Source organism: Typopeltis vanoorti, chromosome 9 (assembly GCF_054136105.1).
Source record: "Typopeltis vanoorti isolate ZY-2024b chromosome 9, IOZ_Tvanoo_1.0, whole genome shotgun sequence".
Lineage (NCBI taxonomy): Eukaryota > Metazoa > Arthropoda > Arachnida > Uropygi > Thelyphonidae > Typopeltis > Typopeltis vanoorti.
In genome coordinates, this window is record NC_143557.1 from 46,495,947 (window position 1) to 46,523,363 (window position 27,417).

The window sequence follows — 27,417 nt, forward strand, 5'->3', positions numbered from 1 at the left end:
GAAGTATAGAAAGCTTCATAATATCTACTGATTTGAATGCCATTCTTATGTTGATTGCAGAAATACTTTAATAATTTGGCTATTTATCTTGATACATAAGGTATAGAATAGATGTGCCTTTGTAATTAATTTCTATGTTATCAAGGGGTGGTTCATTATAAAATAAAAGTTTATTTATTTTTATTTTATTTTTGAGTATCCATTTGGAGGAACTGATGAAATTGGATTTGAAGTTCTTGATTTTGTTTGATGCCATCATTTTTTTTTATATGTTTAAAGCTCTATTTTTCAAAGTTTTGATTATACCTAATTTTTTGTTGAAGGTGATGGAAGGAAACTGCTTGTAGGTACCCACTTGCATGGTTTTCTTTCCTATAGATTTCTAATCATAATCTTACAGACACTACACAAAAGTAAGATAAATCTAAATACTTTCTTAATCATTTACCCTACCATGACCTCTGGTGAAAAAATAAAAATAAATAAAATATATATAAATATATAAGTTAATTAACAATATAAAATAATTTTTTTATACATATCAGTATAATAATATACAGATCCTGCTTAATGGTATCTCCACCTTGACACGGTAAGGAGGCTAGCATGCACTAATGACCTCAGTGGTAGCTAAACTACTGGTAGGGCCTCCCTAGCTGGACAGGTTGAGAGGTAGGGGGGTCAGACTAAGAAAGATATCCTGATCCTCCAGGTTGGGGATTTTGTGTAAAGCTGGTTACCTTACCAAGTAAAAAATTTCTATAACTCAGATGCTTGAATTGGAAAATTCATCTGACCAATACAATGGAAAATGACCAAGTAAGTATACAAGTAACAGATTGGGAATTTCGGCCATTTTAAATGTAGCCACATGGAATGTACAAAGCATAAAACAAAGGAATTAGAATTAGTAAAACAACTGAAAACATTAATATAGCCATGATAGCAGAAACAAAAAATAAATCAAAGGGAATAAAAGATATATATGATTACTATGGTATATATTGGAATGGACTAACATATCAGAGCTTCTAGTGGTGTGGTCATTTTAATCAATAATAAATGGAAAAACAGAAAACAAAAGTACAATTTTGTAAATGATCAGATTATACCAGTTAAATTTAAAACAAATAGAAGCTACTTAAATATCATAAGAGCATATGCCCTGAAGAAGGTAGGAACTACAAAATCAGTTAAATAAATATAATAAAAATGATTATATATTAATATCAGGAGATCTTAATGCTCGAGTTGGAAATAATCCAATCCCAAATATCTTAGGAAAATATGGAGAAATTTGAATGAATAACAATGTCGAGAACTATTAGACTTCTGTGCTTTCAATAATTTTAAAATAACCAATACTTTTTTCAAAAAAAAAAAAATATATATATATATATAAACTTGGAATGGCAGAGGAACAATATCTATAATTGATTATATCATTACTAATCAGAAACCAGTAAGGTTTCTGATTAGTAATGAGAAATTAGAAACCTCTGTAAATATGTACATCTCTCACTTATGAAGTGAGAGATGTACATATTTAAAGAGGAAGTGAAAGTTTTCAGATCATTACTTAGTAGTCTCTAAAATAGAAATATTAGCAAAATGGAGAAAGAGTAAATAGAAAAAAACAAGAAATAGAACAAGTATGCAAAGTATATTTATTACAAGAAGAAAGCATTAGAATGCTATATCAATCGCAATTAACAGATTACCTAAAAGAAGCCCAAATCGATGAAGATACAGAAGAAGAAGAATGGAAAACTTTAATAAAGATCATCCATAAAGCAGCCTCTGAAGTACTTGACTTGAAAAGAAAAATAAAATATTAAAAAGAAAAACATTAAAAATCAGGAACACAGATATAGAAAATGCAATAAAAGAAAAACAAATAGCATACAAATCACTCCTTCAAAAACATACAAAGGAAACAAAAGAAATACAGCTAAAACCATAACACAGAAAGCTCACCAAGATTCTTGGGACATACTTATAAAATAGAATGTTACAACATTTAGTAAAATCCTGAATAAAAGACTTAGAAATATTGCAGTCTACTCTCAGAAAAACAAAATGGCCCTCAGACATGGAAGATCATGCATAGACAATATTTATATGTTAAAACAAATTATTGAAAAAAAAAGATGAGAATTTAATTTTGAGACTCATATGGCCTTTATAGATTACAAGAAAGCTTTTGATAAAATATAGAGAGAAAAACTATGAAATATAATGAAAAAACAAGAATATCCATTACATTTGGTACAAACTATGCAAAGATTATATAGAGATACAAAAATACAGTTACAGTTAATTAACAGAAGAGATTGAAATAAATCAGGGTGTCAGATAGGAGATGTAGCTTATCTCTAACTCTATTCAATATATATATATATATATATATATATATATATATATATATTGATAAGATTATTAAAATATGAAAAATAACAATTATATAATAATAATTATTATAACAATTGATAACAGAACAACTGTTATCAATACAATGCCGTATGTAGCTGATCAGATTATATTAAAAGACAATGAAGATGACCTTAAAAAATCAGTTTACAAATTAAATAAAATAAGCCAACAATACAATTCAAAAATTTCACAAAAGAAAACAAAAGTCATCGCTACAAAATTAATGACGGAAAAATCTCACGTACAAAGATTATTTAATAGTATAATTTTTGCCTGTGTGTCACAGGCATCTTCAGTACATATTAAGCTCAAATTAAACAATAACTGACAATTCCAAAAAGCGCTACCTAAGTAGCTGGTGTAAGATAACCAAAAAGGTCAATAAATTTCCTAAAAAAAAAAAAAACAAATAAATAAAAAATTTTTAAAAAAAAATCAATACAATAAAAAGTTAGGAAAGATTAGCTGATTTGTAAAGTACTATCTCCCATAAAAGAAACAGACGTAAGCCGTTGGATCTGTTTAAGTTAGGAGAATGAAGCAGAGTTTCACATGTTTCTTTATAAAGGGGTTCTATGAGGAACCGACTTTTGTGAAGAACTCTTGTCTTTCTCCAATGAACTCTATGTCTAGTGAAGATGGCATGTTCTGCAAGTCCAGACTTTTCAGGTTTTAAGTATTCAATATAAGATTGGTGTTCTTCTAGCCGAATAGAGGCAGATCTTCCTGTTTGTCCGAAATAAGATAATCCACAAGAGCACGGAATCTGGTAGACACCTGGATCATTAAGATGTGGAAGCTTGTCCTTAGGAGAAGTGAGAAAGGTGGAGATTTTTCTAAACGGTCGAAAGGCAACAAAAATATTCAGTGGTTTTAAAACTTTTGCTATACGTTCACTGATGCCTTGTACATAAGGGATAGGAATGCACGTTATTTCTTTTGTGCTTGAAGAGGAAGACATATTAAAACTATTCAAAGTTCTTTTAATGAAGCAATTCTTATAGTCATTAGATAGAAAGGAAAAAGTAATATATTGCAGTTCTTTCTGTAAAAGATCGTCTGAAGAACAAAAAGAGTAGGCCCGATGAACCAGTGTTTTAATAGTTCCTGCCTTTTGACTGGGATGGTGATGAGATTCTGCATAGATATAATGGCCTGTATGAGTCTTCTTTCTATAAACTGAGAAATGTAGGTTACCATCTGGTTGGCAAAGAATTAGAAGATCTAAAAAGGCTAACTGCTTATTTGATTCTACTTCTAGGGTAAACTTGATCCTAGGATGAAGTGCGTTTAACTTAGTGAGAAATTGTTGAAGTTCATCCGAAAGCCATTCCATACAGCAAAAATGTCATCGACATATCTGAACCAATGAGTAAGTTTGGGAGAAATGTTGTCAAAAATATGTTGTTCAAAATGTTCCATAAAGAAATTGGAAATAGCAGGAGAAAGAGGACTGCCCATTGCTGTTCGTTCAATTTGTTGATACAACTTATTTTTAAAAGGAAAAATAATCAGAATGTATTACAAAATCAAATACGTTTACAATGTCTGAAGGAAATTCCTGTTGTAGTAATTCAATGCTTTCAGAAAGAGGCACATTTGTAAATAAAGAAACAACATCTAAACTGATCATGATATCAGAAACATCCAAACGAAGATCTGAAATTTTATTTTTGAAATCCAAAGTATTTTTTATATAAGTATCAGTTCTTCTAGTTGAAGAGGAGAGTAAATTTGATAAAAATTTTGAGATTTTGTAAGCGTGGCAACCTATACAATCTACGACTGGTCTTAACAGAATGCCTGGTTTATGAACTTTTGGAAGACCATACAATCTAGGTGGACGATCGAGGAAGGCTTTAAGTTTTTTCTTTTGATCTTCATTCCATGTAGATACATTATCTACATGGAGAATTAAGTCTCTTCAATTGACTTCATCCTAGGATCAAGTTTACCCTAGAAGTAGAATCAAATAAGCAGTTAGCCTTTTTAGATCTTCTAATTCTTCGCCAACAAGATGATAACCTACATTTCTCAGTTTATAAAGAAGACTCATACAGGCCATTATATCCATGCGGAATCTCATCACCATCCCAGTCAAAAGGCAGGAACTATTAAAACACTGCTTCATCGGGCCCACTCCTTTTGTTCTTCAGACGATCTTTTACAGAAAGAACTGCAATATATTACTTCTTCCTTTCTATCTATGGCTATAAGAATTGCTTCATTAAAAGAACTTTGAGTAGTTTTAATATGTCTTCCTCTTCAAACACAGAAGAAATAATGTGCATTCCTATCCCATATGTACAAGGCATCAGTGAACGTATTTTATATAGTAGTTTTAATATGTCTTCCTCTTCAAACACAGAAGAAATAATGTGCATTCCTATCCCATATGTACAAGGCATCAGTGAACGTATAGCAAAAGTTTTAAAACCACTGAATATTTTTGTTGCCTTTTGCCCATTTAGAAAAATCTCCACCTTTCTCACTTCTAAGGACAAGCTTCCGCATCTTAATGATCCAGGTGTCTACCAGATTCCGTGCTCTTGTGGATTATCTTATTTCGGACAAACGGGAAGATCTGCCTCTATTCGGCTAGAAGAACACCAATCTTATATTGAATACTTTAAACCTGAAAAGTCTGGACTTGCAAAACATGCCATCTTCACTAGACATAGAGTTCATTGGAGAAAGACAAGAGTTCTTCACAAAAGTCGGTTCCTCATAGAACACCCTTATAAAGAAACATGTGAAACTCTCCTTCATATTCCTAACTTAAACAGATCCGACGGCTTACATCTGTCCCTTTTAAGGGACATTATTCTTATCATTTACTGACTTCCATTTTCAAAGGGTTCTCACACAACAGAAAATGGAAGTCAGTAAGAACCCTTTGAAAACAAAAATATTCAGTGGTTTTAAAAATATTTAAAACCACTGAATATTTTTGTTGCCTTTTGCCCATTTAGAAAAATCTCCACCTTTCTCACTTCTAAGGACAAGCTTCCGCATCTTAATGATCCAGGTGTCTACCAGATTCCGTGCTCTTGTGGATTATCTTATTTCGGACAAACGGGAAGATCTGCCTCTATTCGGCTAGAAGAACACCAATCTTATATTGAATACTTTAAACCTGAAAAGTCTGGACTTGCAAAACATGCCATCTTCACTAGACATAGAGTTCATTGGAGAAAGACAAGAGTTCTTCACAAAAGTCGGTTCCTCATAGAACACCCTTATAAAGAAACATGTGAAACTCTCCTTCATATTCCTAACTTAAACAGATCCGACGGCTTACATCTGTCCCTTTTAAGGGAGATACTACTTTACAAATCAGCTAATCTTTCCTAACTTTTTATTGCATTGATTTTTTTTTTAAATTTTTTATTTATTTTATTTATTTATTTTTTTTTTTTTTAGGAAATTTATTGACCTTTTTGGTTATCTTACGCCAGCTACTTAGGTAGCGCTTTTTGGAATTGTCAGTTATTGTTTAATTTGAGCTTAATATGTACTGAAGATGCCTGTGACACACAGGCAAAAATTATACTATTAAATAATTTTTGTACGTGAGATTTTTCTGTTATTAATTTTGTAGCGACATATCTACTCACAGTATACCTCTTTTAAAACTTGACAAAGGTCATGGATTTAACAGTCAAGATCATGTTAGATCAAAAATAGTTATAGAAAATAAATAAAATAAAATAATCGAACAGATGACACAGTTTATTTAGGCTGCATAATAATATATTTAAAAGATAAAGATAAGATGGAAAAGATGGAAAAAAATAAAGAAATTTCAGAAAATCTGTGGAACAATTGAAAGGAGAGTGAATAAAAAAAAAACAGGATGAGAAACTTACCTAAAACTTGTGACGTTTTAGGTAAGTTTCTCATCCTGTTTTTTAATGGCCACTCCCACTCTGTTATATAGTTCAGAAACATGGATGGTTAAACAGAAAGATGAAAGTAAAATACAAGCTGCAGAGATGAGATTTTTAAGAACAATTAAACAATGCACAAAATTAAACCATATAAGAAATGAAGACATCAGAAAATAATTAGATATTTATATAATATTTATAACATAAATGAAAAGATCAAGGAATATAGAGAGAAATGGAAAGAACATCTATTTAGGATGGAAAGATATCATCTACCAAAAGAAGTGGATAGGTATAGACCAAAGGGAAAGGAAGAGAGACGAAGACCAGCAGTAAGATGGAAAGACCAGTGAAGCCAGAATAGGCAAATGTTTAATCCTTGAAAAGAAGAATATACAGATGAGAGACAAAAAAAAATAATAAAAATAAACTTTTATAGTGGAACTACATTAAACACATCTCTACAGTCTTCTTATATGAAGGTTTTCCTGTGTTGGAGTTCTGCCATCATGTTCTGGATGCTATATAGGTTGCAAATTGGTTCCCCAGATTCTTTGAATTACTAATCCATCATTCTTATTTAGATTCAGATGATCTTTCAACATCTCGCAAGCTTCCTTGAACTTTCTTCCAAACCAGGTTTTGGTGCAGTGTAGGGACTTGGTGCCTTTCCAGTGGATTCTGTGACATGTTCAAAGTGCATGGTCTTACAGGCCTGTTTTACCATAGTGGAGGAAGTTAATGTGGCATTTATGTTCGTCTTCTTTTATTGGGATGGTGCATCCTTTTCCCCTATGTAGGGTAGGTCACAGGTGCACTGAATTTTGTAAATCCCTAGGTAGACAAGAGGATATTTGGATGAGTTGAGTATGCTTCTTAATTTTGGAGGAGGTTTGAAAGATTGATCTCCTAGTTTTTGTGTTGGAAGACATTATGAATTTTTATGTATGTTTATCATTATTATGTATCATACAATCTATCTATCTGTTTCCTTCTGCCATACGGCCAGGGGAGGGTAGCTATATATGTTACCATACTAGGGAGATGGTTATGAGCAAGGTGGTTTCCCGTTGCCTTCCTTGCCGTAAGTATTTTTTTTGACTGTAACCTGTGTGTTCACGGGGCTGGTTTGCCTGCTTGCGGGATGAAAAAACACAGATAAACTGGCGGAAAAAACCCTACTGTCCACGCCCAAGACCGACTAACTTGGCTATGGCTGAGGAAGATCCTTGAGCTCCTCACGTCTCCGACGGGAATCGAACCTAGGACACTCCTTCCCCATGCATATGGTTGCGAAACGCTAAGCCACTAGGCTAACCGCGTGGACATCATATAATCATCCAACACAAAAATTAGGGGTCATCAGCACCCTCAAACGCATAGCCCTAACAATTTGCTCCAATAAGCAGGTGCTGAACAACAAATATGAAATTATTAACCAAACATTTATAAAAAAATGGCTACGAGAAAAAAAACAGTTCACAAGATCCTCTACAATAATACCATGAAAAGCAAAGAAGATTACAAGAATGCCATAAGCATAGCATACCATACATTATGGAATATCAGAAAAAACAGATAGAACACTACATAAATACAACATCAAGGTAACCTTCAAACCTCTTGCAAAATTAAATAGTATACTCAACTCATCCAATTATATCCTTCCCTACTTTCCCACCCAGGAGTTTACAAAATTCAGTGTACCTGTAACATACCCTGCATAGGGGAAACAACAGGGTGAACCATCCCAATAAGAAAAGACAAAATAAATGGCCATTAAATTCCTCCACTATGGTGAAACAGGCCTGTCTGATCATGCACTTCATATATGTGTGTGTCACAAAATCAACTGAAAAGGTATCAAGTCCCTGCACTGCATCAAAACTTGGTTTGAAAGAAAGTTCAAGCAAGCATGTGAGATGCTGAAAAAACATCCTCTAAATCTAAATAAATGGATTAACAATTCCAAAAATTCTGGAGAACCTATCAGCAACCTATATAGCATCCAGAACATAATGACAGAACCCTAACAAGAAAACCTTAATATAAGAAGACTGTAGAGATGTGTTTAATGTAGGTCAACTATAAAACTTTATTATTATTTATTTAGATTTTTTTCCCTATCATCTGTATATTATTATACTGATATGTATAATATATAACAAAATAAAATATTTATTTTATTTTGTTATATAACAAAATAAATCATCTGTATATTACATAACAAAATAAAATAAATAATTTATCTATTTAAATAAATTAATTATTTAAATAAATAATTAATTTATCTTTTTGTATATATTTTATTTATTATTATTATTTTTATTTTTTCATCAGATATCAGGCTGGGGTAAATGATTAACAAATCATTTAGATCTATTTTGTGTAGTCATGTAGCTTGTGTCCTGTAGATATATATGTTTTCCTGATGACGAGCTAGATATAGAGGTTAAAACTAGTGTTATTTTCTTAATTATAAGTAAAGTAATTAATCTAAACACGTGTGCTTTTGTCTCATGAATTTTGTCATGAATTCTTCACTATGAATGCTGACAACATGTAACCTTAAAAGAAAGAATCTCTGACAATAAAAGCTTATCTAACATTCAAGTAATGTCAAATTAAGCCATAATTATGGAAAGAACTACCTTTAAAAATAATACAATTTTTTTTTCATTTAAAATTATATAATAATTGATAATTAAAGTTTGGTCATCTTGATTTTTAGCGAATATACCCACCAGAGAATCTTCATCCTTAGTATCTTTTGCCTTTACTGTTAACTTTCTTCCTCTTTTTGATGATGTCATCTTAGTGAAAGTGAAGACTTCAAATGACTGCAAATCATCTGAAAATGTCATTGTGCTTGAGTAACTTTTTTTTCTCCCCCTCATACTTTTAGCTTATAACTGAGTTTGAAAATAAATTAGTTCATCGATATGAATATCTTAATATAATGCTAATATAATTCAAGATTAAGGTGACTAGTAGTGTTTACCAGAAATATATCCTTGGTTCATTGCTGTTTAATGTATACATTGAGTAACAATGGGAAAGACCTAAGAAAAGATGTTAAATTGTTTGCTGATGATGGAAAGATAGGCAAGGAAATCAGATATGCTACTCCCATTCTTATTCATGTGTTGTCTCCTATCTAGGAGGTTGACTACCATGACATCGTGGTGAAGACCCTATCTCTTCCAGATATTGTCATAAGTAGTCATGACTGTAAATCCATGTGTGTTCACATGGCCAGTTTGTCTGTTCTGAGGGACGAAAAACCCAAGTTTCTGGGTGAGTTAGCCAGTCTCATACTGGCTAACTCACCTTTCAAAAGAGACCAGATAAAGGTTCCTCGCATCATGGACAAGAATCGAACTCAGATCTTTCTGACAAAAGGGCTTCATCTATACAGACTGAGCTACAGAGACTCTATGCTATAAATATACAGCAAACTCACAGAATGATTTTAAATAGGCTTGAACTGCAAATGATAATGCTTTTGAATTCAATGTTAGAAAGCATAAACTTCTGCACTTCGCCATGATGAGACTGCCAACAACTTATTGGTGGAATCATGCTTGGAAAAAATTATAAGGCTAGGGATCTTTGAGTTATGCTAGATATGAAGTTGGAAGGCCACATACCAAAAATACAACTCGGGGGATAATTACAATACTGAAGCAGATATTGACTCGTGAGAAAAAGGAAATCTTTCTCTTCACAAAACCTTGATGCATTGCACACTTGGCCTATTGTAGACAAAGTGAAAAGAAGAATTGCAAAGATGAGAACAGGATTAAATGCAAATTATGACAAGTGATTGAGAGCATGTGGAATGCCGATGCTGCTATACACAAAATGAGGACTGATATGATAAAGCCTTATTTCAATGTACAGAAGGTTTGAAGAGAACAAGGAGAGAGGGAACTAGATTTTTCTCTCAGAGAGCACTGACTGGTTGCTCATTCACACAACATTGACATGTTGCGTGAATGAGTTTACAAGAAAATATGTAACTGGTGTGTGGATGATGCAGGGTCTCTGTCGATGTCCTTGACTCCCTGGAGGTCTCTGCTGATAATAGTATAAAATCCCTGCTAGATGAGGTCATAAGTTTGGATATAGACATGAATGAAAAGCAAAAAACTCATTTTGCTAGGCCTCCTAGGTTTTATGGTCTACCTAAAATACAAAAGACAGATATTCCTCTTCGCCCTATAGTGGATTGTATTGATTCTCCTACTTATCGCATAACCAAATATCTAGCTAAATTATTGAGATCACACATAGGCAACTCACGCTCTTTTTTGAAAACCTCTTCGGATTTCTTAAATAAATTGAAAAATATCACATTACAACCTACAGATCTTATGGTTAGCTTTCATATAGAATCTTTATATGTGAATGTACCTCTCAAAGAGACTTTAGAATTACTTATTGACATCTTCCCACAAGACATTATAAAGTCATTTGATTTCGTCATGCACTCTGGATATTTCTTATGTCAACACAAATTTTAACCAAGTGGAAGGAACAGCCATGGGAAGTCCACTCTCTCCTGCTCTAGCCAACTTTTATTTGGAACATCTAGAAGAAGTCCTGTTCTCATCTATATTCCCTCAACCATCCTTTTGGGTTAGATATATAGATGACATCTTTGCTGTATGGCCTCATAACAGAGACTCCTTACCTTCCTTTTTAAGCGGTATCAATTCCTTACATCCTCGCATAAAGTTTACCATGGAGATTGAAAAAGACAACGAGTTATCATTTTTAGATGTCCTCCTCATCTGTTCATCTTCAGGTATTCTTACAACAACAGTTTACAGAAAACGAACTTTCACAGGTCGTTATATTCTCAAAGAATCTGCCCATCATCCTTGTCAAAAAACAGGAATCATAAAATGTTTAATCTGACAAAGCCAAAAATAATTGTTCAACTTCTCATTTATTACAGAAAGAACTTTCGACTATCAAACATCACATGAAACTAAATGGCTTCTCCGAAAAGAGTACACAACATCTTTTCGATTCTTACAATCCAATACAAAACAGCAAAGATTCAATATGTCAAGTTCCAATTCCTAACATTTCCAGTATTTCAGAACCAATTTCAAGAATTCTGAAGAAATATGATGTAACAGCCACTTATACACCTATTAACAAATTATCCACCCATTTTCCTTCTTCTAAAGATAAACGCTCAACTATGTCTCTACCTGGTGTGTATCAAGTTCCGTGTAACTGTAATCTTTCCTACTTTGGACAAACTGGATGCTCTATAGTAAAAAGAATTCAAGAGCATCAATCACCATTCAACCAAACAAACCCGAGAAATCTGGATTGGCTCAGCACGGAATAGAAACAAGCCACAACATCCTTTGGTCCAAGACTAGCCTCCTACACAGATGTCGCTTTAAATCTGAACGTTTATTTAAAGAAAGTGTGGAGGCCTTAGTTCAACGTCCTAACTTGAATCGTAATGACTGTATATCTGTATCAAAAATTTGGGAAAGTTTATTTTTTTTTTTTTTTTTTTTTTTTAATTTCCTATATTAGTCTAATATTATTTAAGATTATTACATGAATTTCTGAATTAATATCTTTAATTTAATCATGACCATGACTCTGATAAAAAATGTATACTCTTTTAATACTTAGCGATATGACATCATGCAGCTCGTTCTATTTGTGAATGATCAATTGTTCATATTCCACCTCGTTTTTTTTTTAAACTATTCCAAGGTAGCCACTGAAGATGGTCTGTAATATTCAGACTGAAATATTTGGCAAATTAAATAATATTCTTGTGTAAATGTGTATATATTTTATAATCCTAATGTCACAAGTATCTTTAAAGAATCTAAGTATCACAAAGAAATAAAATATCATAAATGTGGCATTAAAAGTGAAAATAAGGTTTGTTAGATGTCTGGAGTAATTCCTTTGAAAAATTATTAAATTAGTTAGTACACAGTAGAACAATGGTAGAATAGAAAATACTCAGGAAGAATGCAAATCTGGATATCATCATCATCATCATCATCATGCGTATCAAGGATTTAGGCCTAGCATAGCCTGTTCCGGCCTTAGAAGTCATTGTTGAATCGTTTAAGAGAACGTTCTGGTTTTCTTTTTCCTAATGGCTTGTACTTTAAGGCTTGTTTTGGTAATCTTTCTATTTTCATTCTTTGAATGTGTTCTATTCATTTATGTTTATATTTTTTAATTTTTTCAATTACTGGTTCTTGGTTTAATTCTTTCATAATATCTTCGTTTCTTTTGTGATCAAATAGAGTATACTTTGCAGTTTTTCTCATAAACTTCATTTCTGTGTTGTTAATCTTTGTCTTTTTGTTTTATTGTCCAGATTTCGCTTCCATACATTAAGACTGGTAGGGCTAATGAATTGTATACTTTTAGCCTGGTTTGTTTTTGAACTAGGTTTGGTTTAAATATAGAGTTAATTACACCTGTTATTTTTAAATATTTTGCAATTTTTACGTTTATATCTTTTTCATTTTCATATGTGATCATACATCCTAGGTAGTTAAATGAATTCACGGGTTCTAAGATCTTGTTATCTATTACTATTTTAGTTCTTGCTGGATCTTGTCCTTTAAAGGCCATAGTTTTTGATTTTTCTGTTGATATTATCATACCATAATCTTTGGCTATCTCATTTAGATCTAAAATAGCTTTCTGTAAGTTATCTTCAGAATTTGTAATTATTATTTGGTCGTCGGCAAAAAGGAGAGTGTTTTAAGTTCACTGTAGGAGAAAGTTTAATTCCTTGATGTAAATTTTTATTTCATTTAAGTAGATATTAAAAAGAGTTGCTGAGAGGGGACATCCTTGTCGGACCCCTTGGTTTATCTGTCTCGTATATGAGACAGATAAACCAAGCTCGTGATTTAATCTTATTTGTATTTGATTATTTTCATATATACTTGTGATAGCTTTTAGGATATTATTTGGTATTTATCTTTCTTTTAATATGTTAAGTAATATGTTTCTTTTAACTTTGTCAAATGCTTTTTCAAAGTCAATAAATGCAATATGTGTTTCTAAATTGTATTCTCTTCTTTTCTCTATTATTAATTTTAGGCAAAAGGCCAGATCTATACATGATCGTCCTTTTCTAAATCCATTCTGTACTTCTAAAATAAAGTTTTCGCAATATTTCATTAGTTTGCTATTTAAGATTCTGCTATATATTTTGTAACAGGAATTTGGAATACTAATACCTCTATAGTTTTTAGGGTCATCTCTATTACCTTTTATAAAGATAGAAATCATAATTGCTTTTTTCCATTCTATTGGGGGGGGGGGGGAATACCAGTTGAATAAATTTTATTTAAAAATAATAAGAGTCATTCTTTGAATCTTGTTCCTGCGTATTTATATAGTTCTGAACCTAGCTTATCTTCTCCAGGAGATTTTCCGTTTCTTGTTTCTTTCAGACTGGTTTCTAATTCTTCTTTAGTTATTTCCTTTTCATTTTCATTTATTGTTTGCCAGTTGTCTTTTTTAAAATATTTGTCTGTCCACAATTCTGTGTAGTAATTTAGAAATCTGGATGTAATACTGCTAAATGTAAAATGTGAAAAGACAGGTGGAGTACATGATAATTTTTGATCTGAAATGCTAAAATTTAGTATAGGAAAAAAAAATTTTTTTTTGCTGGCTAAACCATATCATCCAGAAAGCTTGGTCATAATGAATGCATTTCATGTCACTGGAATACAGCTCTCACTATACCAATTTAAAGAGTAACAGCATTTGAGAATTAGTGAGGAATTTCCTATTCAGCTATTTTCCCAACTAGGAATATAGCAAAAGAGAAAAATTGGAGAACAAATTAGATTAAGGCCAAACAGATTTTACGAAGACTAGTTCTTTCCCTTATAAAGAGTCAAGAAATTATATAAGTACAAGGTTCTCTATTTCAGCCTTGTTAATCTGGGAAGTGCATATAGTTAAAATAATAAGAATAATATTTAAAAAAAAAAAACTTACATGATGGAAGGATATGTGGGTGTATGGTGTAATGTTATGTCAGGTAAGCCAGGATTGGGTACTGTCTCTACTGTTGTATATAATCTATATAGACATTATGGACATCTATATGGACATTAATCTAAATGACATTAAACCTGACATTCATATACAGTATAATAGTCAATTCCTCTCATCACAGCAATCACCAGTATACCAAACTCTCCCACTGTAACAAAAAGTTCTGACAAAAACGGTACAGGTACAATTATACTCTAAAAAAAATTCACTACAGCAAACTATTTCTGAGGTCCTATGAATTTGATATAGTGAAAATCAACTGCATTGAGTCCAGCTGCTTACAGAAGTGACAGATTCTCTTAAATAAATTTGCAGAAAAGGAAAGACTGGGCGTCAAAATTAGTGGTAGTCATGGGCACAAATGATTTAGTTAGTGGGGAAAAAGAATGTTGATAGAGACTTGAGGAGGTTGTTGCTGCAGGTAGAGAAGAATATTGTTCAAAAGCCACATGCATATTGCCCAGATATGACAACACTGAATTGAGAAGGGGCACAGAAATAATGAATAGCAAGATGGCTGAGTTGAGTGAGGCAAAAAGGGGGGGGGGGAGTTTCAATTTGTAAATCTGTGGAGTGAATTTGAAGGGGAGTTGGAATGGTTTAAAGTTGATAGACTGTATATGAATAAGTTTGGTGTTGGGCATTTAGAAAGGATATTGTTTTCTGAGAAGGCATAGAGTCAAGAAGTTAATGTAGTAAACGATCAGAGTCTACTTGTGAAGCAGGATAGGACAACTAAAAGGATTGTATGACAGGAGAAAGATGGTATGAGTTTGAAGATGTGGTTGCAGCAGCACAAGATGATGGAATGCATAAAGGGGAGGATGAGACAAGTAAGAATGAAAATCAGTCAGGATCAGGGAAAAGGGAAATTGTGGTCAGATTAAAGAGAAAGGTGTAGTACAGTAGCTAGAATAGAGAATGTTGGTGCTGGTAGAATTGCCTCAAACACACAGTGATTGTTATATTTATACACAAATGTAAAGAGTATTTGAAACAAGAGAGCTGAGTTTGTTGCATTGATTGAAACGGTATGCCCAAAAATAATTGGAATAAGTGAAATTTAGTTGTCTGAGGAGGATGTGATGTCAGGAATAGAAATAGAAGAATATAAAATTTTCCAGAAGGATAGAAATGAGAAAAGAGGAGGGGGAGTGCAGTTAATGATTGAAGAGAAATTGTGTCCACAAAATGTGGTTTGATAGCGTATGCACAGATTTTGAATCTGTGTGGTGCAAAGTTGAAATAAACAGGTTAGTATATCTGATAGGATGCTGTTATAGACCAGTGAATGCAGAGAATACTGATTATTAAATATTTAGGCAAATTAATTGGGCATGTAAAAAGAAGGTGATCCTGATTAGAGACTTTAATTACAGGAATACAGAATGACTATAAATTCACACATACTCCACAGTAATGAATTTTTTAATAATATGTAAATATTTCGTCTTAAGTATCATAAGACATGTTTAAGGATTAAAAACTATTGGGCTGTAATTAAATTAAATTAACATATAACTGATAAATTTATTTTATGTAATTGAGGATAACAATTTCCCAGCCTTGACATAAGGCTTCAGCATCTTTTTTATACAAATACTCGTGTTTATATATGGATCTATGTAGTAGCTTGGTGTTTTGCCATTTGATCCTATGGTTATCATTTAACTCCATGTTGTGCGAGACCAGATTTGATAAGATGAGGTTTGATAAGACGGATATGGTCTTGATTTCAGAGATGCGTTTATTTACAGATCTTCCTGTTTTGTCTATCAGGTTACAAGAACAAGGCACTTTGTATATGCCAGGTAGCATCAGTGGTGAGAGTTGGTCTTTTGGAGAAGGTAACAAATTGCGAATTTGGTTGACTGGTTCATAGGTAGCAGCAGGTTTGTATTTCTTCATAAATTTTTGACAAACGTTCAGGGATGCTTTTGATATATGATATAGAAGACCTATGGCCTTCTTGTCTGGGTTAATGTGTAGGAGAGTGGCTAATAATTTTTTGAGTTGTTATTGGATTATATCCATTTAGTAAGACTGTATCTTTAATAATTTCCAATTCTTCAGAGGAACAAAATTTGTGTGCTCTGGATACCCAAGATTTTATGATGACGTATTTTTTAGATGGATGTTAAGTCAATGTATTGTGGATATAACGGCCTGAAAAAGTTGGTTTTTGATAAGCAGAAGTGGAAATGGAACCATCTTGTTTACGTTGGATGTGTACATCGAGAAAGGAAATACCAAATTCACACTAGAAAAATAATCATTCTTTTTCTAGTGTGAATTTGGAACAAGGATGTAGGTTGTTGATACTATTTAGAAATGAATAAAGTTCTTGTTCTGTGTGACTCCAGACAGGAAATACATCATAAACATATTATACCATATGATATGTTGATGATGTTGTTGATGATGATGACTTGGGCTATGGGGAATGGATGTCAATTTAATGTGGCAAAATGTAAGGTTATACATTTTGGGGTGAAAAGATTAGCAGCAGTTTACTACATTGGTGGAACTGTACTCCAGGAAAGTGATGAGGCACGTGATTTAGGAGTGTTGGTTGATAAGGAATTGAGGTTTAGGGGGCACATTGCAAAAGTGGCCAAATCAGTTCATCAAATCACTTGGTTGCTGAAGAATACATTGACAAGCAGAGACAAGCAGGTTATTGTTCTTCTGTATCGAGCCTTGATAAGACCCCATCTCAACTACTATACCCAGATTTGGTCACCTAGGTTTCTTCTGGATGGGGAGGAGGTTGAGAGGATCCAGAGGCAAGTGACCAAGATGATAGCAGGTCTGTGGAATGAACCTTATGAGAACAGGTTGAGGATTTGTGGGTTGCAAAAATTGGTTGATAGGTGGAGGAGGGGAGATATGATTGAGGCATTCAAATTACTGAAGGGGTTTCTATAAAATTAATTCAGAAGATATTTTTGAGAACAGGGCTGGTTGTGGGAGGACTAGGGGGACATTCATGGAAGCTGGGCAAAAGTGTGGTTAGTAAGGATGTTAGAGCTGGGTTCTTTACTTTTAGAGTGGTGAATGAGTGGAATGGGCTGCCAGAGTCTGTGGTGGATGCTGTGACAGTGAATGAGTTTAAGGCGAGGTATGATAGATACTGTGTGAATGTCGTATAGTTGTGATGAACATGATTTGGGGCCTCCCTGATGAGTCTAAGGACTCCCTGGAGTTTCCTGTAATAATAATAATAATAATATTGTTAGTTTTGGTTCAAGAGTGAAAATTCTATCTTCTAGGTGTTCAGGAAACAAATTGGCTAAGTTAAGTGATAAGGGTGAGCCCACTGCTGTTCCTTCCTCTTGTTTATATATTTTATCTTTCCACGTGAAGTAACCCGATGTGATTGCATATTTGAATAATGCCACAATATCTAACAGAAATTTTGGGGTAAACTATTGTATTGTCTCTTTGTGAGGGATATTAGTGAAGAGGGAGACAATGTCAAAGCTTATTAACATGTCTGTATCTGACAGTTTAATATCTTTTATTTTTGTGTGAAATTCTGTGGAATTTTTTTTATCAATGAAGCTGAGTGGTCTATGAGGGGACGAAGAAGGTTAGACAGAAATCTTGATATTTTATACGTGGGGGTTGCTTATAGAAGCCACAATAGGTCTAAGTGAACAGTTGCTTTTACGTAATACTATTACATAAAAGGTGAACCATATATTCTAGGAGATCTTGCATGGTATGTTATGAGTCTTTTGATGGTTTCCTGATCTGTAGATGGCTTCATCCAGTAACTTGTTGGTTTTTTGAGCTGTCTTTTGGTAGGATCATAATTAAGCTGGGAGTTTGTATTGTGATCTCGAAGCAATAAATTCATTTTCCAATTGTATCAAGTAGTATCTAAGACTACATTGTCTCCATGTCAGCTCTGATGATAACTATGTAGCTATTTCGTTTTAAGGAGTTCAGAGCTTTTAATTCTGATGGGGAATTCAATCCTGATGGTTTGGAATCATAGATCACTTTGGCTATTTCAAAACTTAGTCTATTGGATTCAATATTATACAGATGACTGGAATTCCTTTCAATGTCATGTATGAAATTTAAATAAGGAATACATTTGGATGAAATGTCAAACTTAGGACCTCGTGGTAATACATTCAATTCATCTTCAGTTAGAGGATGACCGGATAAGTTAACAACCCATTTGTCACTTCAACTTTTGCTAAACTAAAGGAAGTTATTAAATCATCAGGTGCTCATAAAATTTATCAAAAAGCTAGCCATTGCTTGTTGCTTAGCCAGTTATGAGTTTCTGAACAGGAATTAGCATTCAATATTATAAAAATACAGAATTGGAAACTGATCTGTCAAATACATTAAGTCAAGACTTGCTATACATGGTTATTAATATTTAAAAAAATGCAAGCATTAAAGCATTTGAAACAAGCAATGTAAATCGCGATAAAAAATACCTAACTCTTAGAATGATCTAAGAAAAATACAACCAAACACAACTTGCTGATACCTATCTGATAGGCATTCACCTATTCAACTCACTGGACTGTTATCCAATCCCATCTGCTTCAGTTTAGTGACCTACTTGTGGTATGGCAATCTATCAAAAGCCTTTACAAAATCTAAATATATCCTTCTACATGCATCTCCCTTGTCCAATACATTCATTATCTTGTTATAGTATACAAGAAAGGTGGTAAAATACAACCTTCCTTTAACAAATCCATGCTAACAAGCACAAAGAATACCACTGTCATCAACCCACTTTTGTATCTATCTCTCACCAACCTTTCCTAAACTTGACATAATCATCAGCATTGTACTTCCACATATATCCTTTCCTCATAGAGGTCTTCATATGGCTAGCCACAACCCAGGCGATTACTTCATGATCACTCTCACCAACTGGAGGGAATGAAACCCCACTCACAATTACATCCTCTGATAAAATTATCAGATCTAAAACTCTCAGTTCTCATGAGCCATCCTTTACATACTGTCTGGGATAATTGTTTCTCAAGAACTCAAAACATTCACCTTATTCCCAAATGCTACCTTTTCATTCCAATCTATGCACCATAATTAAACATGTTTTAAACTGTTTTTATAAAAGTTAATTTGTGCATTATAAGTTGCAGCCTGGTTGGCCAAGTGGTTAGCGTACCTGCTCCTAAACCAACAGGTTATGGATTTGAATCCTGCTGTGGGCATGAATGTTTGTGATTGTCTTTAGGTGGGTGATGAATTTCATCTCCTGGTGTGAAACCACAGCCTTGCTTACTGGAGGCCTGAAGTGGCTTGAAAAAGTTTCATGTGTTTGGTCTCTAGAGCAGAGTTTCCAGACTATATAAAAAATATATAAAATTGATAAAAAAAAAATTAAAAAATAAACAAAACTTAGCCCACCTGCAGTACAAATGTGCTATAGGTTTACAAATAACCTTTCATGGGTGGAAACCACACATAAAAAAAAATTAAAAATAATTAAAAATAAACAAATGTTGAAGGTGAAAACGTTAAAATTTATCATAAAAATTCTCAATGACATAACATAACAAACCCATATACACTTTAGAATTCTGTAGTGACCTTAACTACTGTAGTGACTTTTCCAATTTCTGTCTGACCGAAACAATAGTTGTCAAAAAAATCCAGTGATATCATAGGATGTAGCAGCAAAAAAGAAAACAATCACAAAACATACATCCTAAGGTTGGATTTTTAGAATCAATAAAAAGAAACTGTACATTTTGTTATAATAAAATAAAAAATATATAATACTTTTTTTTTCTCCCCTTTTATTATTATCTACTATTAATGGTCAAAATTCCACATACTCCATTACTTGGAGAAAAAAGCTAATTTTCATGTTTGCTTAAGTTCTAGATTAGTTAGTTCATCATACCTCTCAAATGATAAAATGACACATGCATATAATCTCCCCTTATTGGTCACATTCCTTTACTACAAAATCAGCAATACTCTACAAAACAAGCATTTGTAATGACATGCATGACAAACAGGTAATAAATAATATAAAAAATTATTTACAACATAAACCATTGTTGTGTTGAATTCTTGTTTTTATTTATACAATGGTTGTATTTTATTCAATCTTTTCTAACCTAAACCTTTTTCTATCTTAACCTTATCGGCTGCGCCATTTATGTTATTGCCCTTTTTTTATCTTGTTTATCTCTCTACTTATTTGTTATAATCCATTTATACTCTAATCGTTTAGATTAACTTCTATTGTTTTATATCTTTCCTTTATCCTACCGGCTGCGCCATTTATGTTAGTACTTTTTTTTTTATATTATTTATCTCTCTACTTATTTGTTATAATACGTTTGCACTCTAATTGTTTAGATTAACTTCTATTGTTTTATATCTTTCTTTTATCCTACCGGCTTCGCCATTTATGTTGTGGTTTTTTTTTATCCTTTGTCTTTACTATCCTCTCGACTCCGTTATTTATGTTATTGCCCTTTTCTTATCTTGTTTGCTTTTTCTTTACTTATTTAGTTATTTACCCTTTATCTACCTTTTCTTAACTAATCCAATATTCTATCTTTCTTAAATTCAAAACTCGTCTGACACTGTACCTTACTTATACACATTTATCCCTTATAATTTAAACTCTACAATCAAATATTCTCTCCTTCAGTGCTTTGCAGTCCTATTGGCCTCTCTATGTCCTAAACAAACAATCTGAAGAAGTTCACCCTATAAGTATTAACACATTTATATTTAAGCTGCACCAGCTAATACCTAGGTAGAAAGGATTCTTGTTCAGGGTGACTCCTTTAGAGAGTTAATGATTATTTGATCGAGCATAAATTTATCTCCCCCCCCCTCGCTTGTTCTTTTCTTTCTTACAGTCGCGGCTTCCTTATTGCACTAGTATTCATGGGTTTATCCCGCTTGGTTCGTTGTTATTTTTATGAGCGGTAGTTTTGAATTCATGAATGAAACAATTTAATGAGCTTTAAGGTGATACACTATAATACATTTCAAAACAGGATAATATGGTTGCACTCAACTCAGATCAAAAGCTCTAATTAACTTGTACTTATCACACATACTAAATCTTAATAACCTTAAATACAATCATAAAATACAATTCATAGATTATCATTAAGCCATTCGGATACACGTGGCTATCAGTGAGCACATCAGCACAATTACACTCTTAGTTTAACATAATCTTGCATCTATTCAGCCTCTTGGGCAAACAATTCTTAACTCTGTCTTGGACACATATCTAGTTGTAGGCCACTCTTACAGTTCTTTAAGTTCAGTCCAATTTAAACGTTCACACAGGAAATTCACACTCTTCTTGCAACTGGAAGAGTGTGAATTCCCTGTGTGAACGTGGGAAATTCACACTCTTCTTGCAACTGGAATTAGTATTTCAAAAGTCTACATTACCATTTCTGTCCTTGAACTCTTGAAACTTGTTCCCGCCTTGTCTAATCATCAAGGCCTTCAAATGTAATCACTTTGGAGGATATCTTCTGTAGATCTGTGCGAGTAGAATCTCCGAGGGAAACATGGGAGGTGGCACGGTAACGTCGCCTTGAATGGACGGCTCAATTTAATCCCTCCGTCATACGACAACATCACAGCTATCCTAGAACACGGACATAGCTTGGCCCAATACGAACGCTACGACGGATGAACTAAGTGCCCTCCACGACTGGCCAGGGACTTCCCTCCTACGACGAGCAGGACCACTCCGAGAGGTCAGGAATCCAGGAAGAAAAAAGATAAGAGGGTCAAATCTTCATGCAAGGCCTTTTTTGTTCAATTTTCTCCTCTCGTTAAATCTCGATATTTGCGATACGCACCAACTCGGTCACGTGTGTCCATGTCAATCTCATTAGCTCCCTCTATTAATTTTTCGCACATGTGTCTGACTCCTATTCCTGGAAGATGCTTAGGTTTCCCTTTCCAATACTTTCATAATGCAGGACGGTAAAAGTGACCTTTGAACCCTGACTCACAGGCTTTACTATTTCAGTGCAAGAGGCTGGTTTTTCAAACGGATTTTGCCAGCTTACATGGATTTCTATTATCAGGCCCACACTTAATACAGATTATATTTAAACACTTTATACAATTTATACAATTCCTTAAACTTTATCTTGACTTGTATTCACAAACAATTTATTTTTTCTATTGCCAACGTTCCATGTTCTCTGCCTGAGTAGAATTAATGTTGTGTCCTGAATATTTTAATATAAACCTTTTTAATGCTTATTCAGGACACAACACCATACTATACAATGGGCATTATGAAAAAAATACTAGTGATACACTCCTCTTCTGAAATGTTTTTTTGATCAACCACAAATTCTCACCTGCCACGGATGAGTACATGGGCACTTTTTTCAAGCCCAGCATATACAATTTTGTACATTTCATTTGGGCAATTTATAGCCTCCTTCGATAAGTCCTTGACTTCCTGGAGGTCCCGGATGATAATAATAATAATAGTTTCAATGAAATATTTGGTAATTAGTTTACAGAATTAACAACGCATATAAAGTATATTAATTAAAGGTAACTTTAATAAATAACTTCTATATTTCGGCAACGTCACATTGCCATCTTCAGGAACATAAAGATATGGTATGTGCACGCAGGCACTAACAAAAGCAAATGAGGAAGAAAGCAAGAAACTTGCTTTCTTCCTTGCTAGGCTTGCTAAAAGTCAGCTACTGGAACAAATCTGAAAACACACCCCAACTCAACATCACCAGAGTTAAAGATCAGTACTACCAACATAAGAAGCCTGAATGGCAAAGAAAGGGAGCTAGCTGAGGAATTAGATAAGTACCAGATCGACATAATAGGGGTGACTGAAACAAAAAAGACAAAAACTGGTGAGATCTTTCTGGGAAATAAATACAAAATGTTATTTCAGCTACTCGAAAAATATGGATCAAGACACTGATCGCTTTGCCAAAGTCGAAAAGCAAATTCAAAGTCGAGAAGCATCGTGAAATATATGAAGAAAAGAAGCCTTGCTACTAGAACAATGAAATAATGTAAATATAAAATCTTGCCAATATTAAAGAAATTCAATGAATCTCTTTAATACTGGCAAGAATTTATTGGAATTTCAATTAAAAACAAAGATTAAGAAACTTTAATCTTTGTTTTTAATTGAAAATTCAATTAAACACATTTGCACTAAATTGAAACCATTTAGTGCAAATGTGTTAAAAAGAAACAACTGAAAGGCCATTATTAAATAAACCATCAATTAATAATGTGATCCCAGACAGCATAACTAAATGAAGTAATTATTGTATGCTGAAGGTAGAGTTTTCAATGAGTGCACAAGATCAATGAAAATACTTGAACTTGTTGAATTTTTTCTTGACTATTATTTATAAGACTATTAGTTATGTAGGTCAGACCTCTAGAAGCTTTGAAATGAGAAAGAAAGAACACATAGGATATGTCAGAAACAACAGACATGACATTTCAGGCCTTTCTTGCCACTTTGCCTCTACTAACGATCACATTGAGTGGGATAAGAGCCTTATGCCCTATATAGAAGATAACTACCATTCAAGAACCTTCAAGGAAGCAGCTACTGTCGCCCGTAAAACTGAAAACCTAAACAAGAATCAAGGTCTAACCTTACCAGAAATTTGGAAAGCTTTAATCAGATCATTAAACATCAAAGAAATGAACTTTCATGACAATTACATCATGAGCCATAACGAATAAATCACGTTCCCGAGACACGCACATTGCCTCGTTCAATACTAATTTTTTGTATGAATTAAAACCATCAGTTATAACCTAGTCTGTTACCTTCATATAGCTTACTAGTTTGTATTCCCTGAAGATGCCGATAGAAAAAAAAATTGGCAAAACATGTAGGATAATGAAATAAAGCTACTTGACGAATATTATATAAAAAAAGTGTAATAGTCTTATACTTGAACTTTGTTTACTCTTCACAAATAAAATATAAGAAATATGGCTTTAATGGCCTTATTAAATGATATATGTCAGTAGTGTCAGATATAGGGAGTGGAAGTTAGGCAAAGTGGTTCCTTTGCATAAGGGTGGCTCTAAAACTGCGGTATTGAATTACAGACCAATCACCATCTCAGGAGTAGTGGTAAAAGTATTGGAAAAGTTGGTTAAAGACAAAATTCAAGAATGGGTGGATCAGGATATGATACTCTATAGAGGCCAACATGGTTTTGTTAAAGGTAGATCCTGCCTTAGCAATCTATTAACTATTCATAATAGAATAACATCTGAGTTGGACAAAGGAACTGGCTACACAGTGGTACTTCTGGATTTTGCTAAGGCTTTTGACAGGATACCCCATAGAACACTGTTACGCAAATTGGAGCAGATGGGAATGGATATTAAATTGGTGATATGGATAGGAGAATGGCTCAGGGAGAGATACCATAAGGTGGTGTATGGAGGAGCCGAGTCCAGAATGAGGCAGATGACCAGTGGTGTGCCTCAGGGCTCTGTGCTTGGGCCAATGTTGTTTAATTTGTATATAAATGATATAGGAAACGGCTTAAAGGGAGATATTCAGTTGTTTGCTGATGATGCAAAGTTGTGTAGTGCAATAAAAAATCAAGCTGATGTTGAAAGTTTGCAGGAGGATTTAAATAAGCTGGTAAAATGGGCAAAAGAAAATGGATGTCAGTTCAATGTGGAAAAGTGTAAAGTCATGCATTTTGGGATTAAAAGATTACCAGCTGTGTACTACATCGATGGAAAGGTACTCCAAGAGATTGATGAGGCTAGGGACTTAGGGGTATTGGTAGATAGGGAGATGAAGTTCAGAGGACACATTGCTAAGGTGTCCAAGATTGCACATAGGATTACTTGGTTGTTGAGGAACACACTGACATCCAGAGATAAAGAGGTTATTATTCCCCTTTATAAAGCATTGATACTTCCACATTTGGATTACTGTGCTCAGGTCTGGTCACCTGGATTCCTTGGAGATGAGGAGGCTGTGGAGAGGGTTCAGAGAAGAGTGACCAAGTTGGTGAGTGATATAAAAAATGCTCCCTACATTGATAGATTGAGAGCTTGTGGATTGCAGAGATTGGTTGATAGGCGAAGAAGAGGGGATATGATAGAAACATTCAAATTACTAAAAGGTTTTTATAGGATTGATGCAGGGGAAATGTTTCAGCTGTGTGAAAGTGATGGAAGAACAAGAGGTCATCTCTGGAAATTAAAGAAGAGTGTGGTTAACAAAGGTGTCAGAACAAGGTTTTTTGCCTGGAGGGTGGTGAATGAGTGGAATTCATTGCCTGACTTAGTTGTGAGCTCTTCGTCTGTAAATGAATTCAAGAAGAGATATGACAGATATTGTTTTGCTAGTTTGGGTCTCCCGCGATGAGTCTACTGACTCCATGGAGATACCCGTAATAATAATAATAATAATAATAAAACTTACTTTGAGTGGGCACGGCATGCAGATAACTGTTAAGGTAGGGAAGAATTTGTGGATAATGTTTTGCTAAAACAGAAGGTGACAAATGACCAACCCAGTATTCCAACGCATCTAAACCAGCAACTGCCATTGGAAGATAACTCAAACCCAACTTTAAAGTATTCTGTCAAAATAAATAAGAATTTATTAGTTGAAAATAAAAGAAATGCTGAAGTCATATAGAAACTCATTCTTAATTTATACTTCATAATAAATTCACGTTAGAATTATGAATTCATAGAAGGAATGTAACAAATCTAATATCACTGTCAGCTACAGTAGTAAAATCCTATCAAAAGGTATCTACTATACTGTTTTATTTTCATGACTATAAGCTAAATGTGGACATAAATTTATTGCCAGCACACTAATAAATTATATTACACAAAAAATGTGTTATAAATTTCATTTAAATTAAATTGCAATACATTTCTAGCAAAAGTTACAAATTTCCTAAGGAATTAATGAACAGTAATTACAGAAAACTATGCAGAAAGACATTTCACTATGGAATGTGTCCACCCCAAACTGTGATGCAGCTCGCTCTCACAATGTGTACCATGCTTAGCACCAAGTGATTCAGGAATTCTTCAGGCAAACTGGCCCACTCCTCCTTCATAGCAAGGATAAGGTTTTGTTTGTTTTCTGGAGGGGAAATTCGAGCAGCAATGCATCTTCCTATTGCATCCCAAATGTGTTTTATGGGGCTGATTCGATTAATACCCTTGGTCTCCATAGTATTTCCATCACTCGTGTACAATGTAGTGTGGCACTGTTATCCATAAAAATGAATTCTTTGCCTGCAGCACCATGGAACAATCAAACCTGACATTGAAGAACTTCATTGCAATATCATTCACCAGTCAAGTCCCTTTTTCTAGTGCTTATAGCCTGGTGCATCTATTAAGCATAATCGTCCCCATACCATAGGATCCCAGCACTGCTGTATCTATCCCTTTCAAGAACATTCTTGCAATGGTAAGCAGTGCTACTTTCACACAAGATCAAGTGTCATCTATAATCAGAGGAAAGACAAAAAACGATGCTCATTTGAAAAGAGCACATTATCCCACTGGTGTCTTGGCCTATTTTTATGGATACAACACCACTGAAAACATGCTCTATGATGAGCTGTGGATAAAATTACACAAACTGCAACCTTCGGACTCGACACGGTGTAGCATAGAGGCAGCATTCCTCATAGAACGGCTTAATATGGGCGCTTGTTCAGCCATACTGTGATAGGCACTGGTGCTTGTTACCATAGCAAGTGCAGAAAGAAGTTTTTCCAAGCTTAAACTGATTAAAAATTATTTGCGAACAGTAATGATGACCCAAGAAAGATTGGTTGGTCTAGCAACTATATCGATAGAGGTAGATGTTGCTTATAATTTAAATTTAGAAGAGCTTATAAACAGTTTTATCATGTAATATCTCCATAGAGCAAATATTTAATTAATATTATTATGTAATCGTTTTGCATTAATGTTTCTCTTGTAATAGAAACAA

General features: G+C 33.7%; 1 protein-coding gene across 1 annotated transcript in view; it reads right to left on the bottom strand.

The window, feature by feature from the left end:
* Positions 1-27,417, bottom strand: part of LOC150103014 (DNA-dependent protein kinase catalytic subunit-like) — a 168,098-nt gene that overhangs the window by 67,066 nt on the left and 73,615 nt on the right. Inside the window, exons 8-9 of the mRNA XM_090398050.1 lie at positions 25,873-26,032; positions 9,068-9,174 (exon numbers count right to left, since the gene is read on the bottom strand). Coding sequence (XP_090254176.1) covers positions 9,068-9,174; positions 25,873-26,032 — 267 coding nt within the window. The remainder of the gene's footprint in view (positions 1-9,067; positions 9,175-25,872; positions 26,033-27,417) is intronic.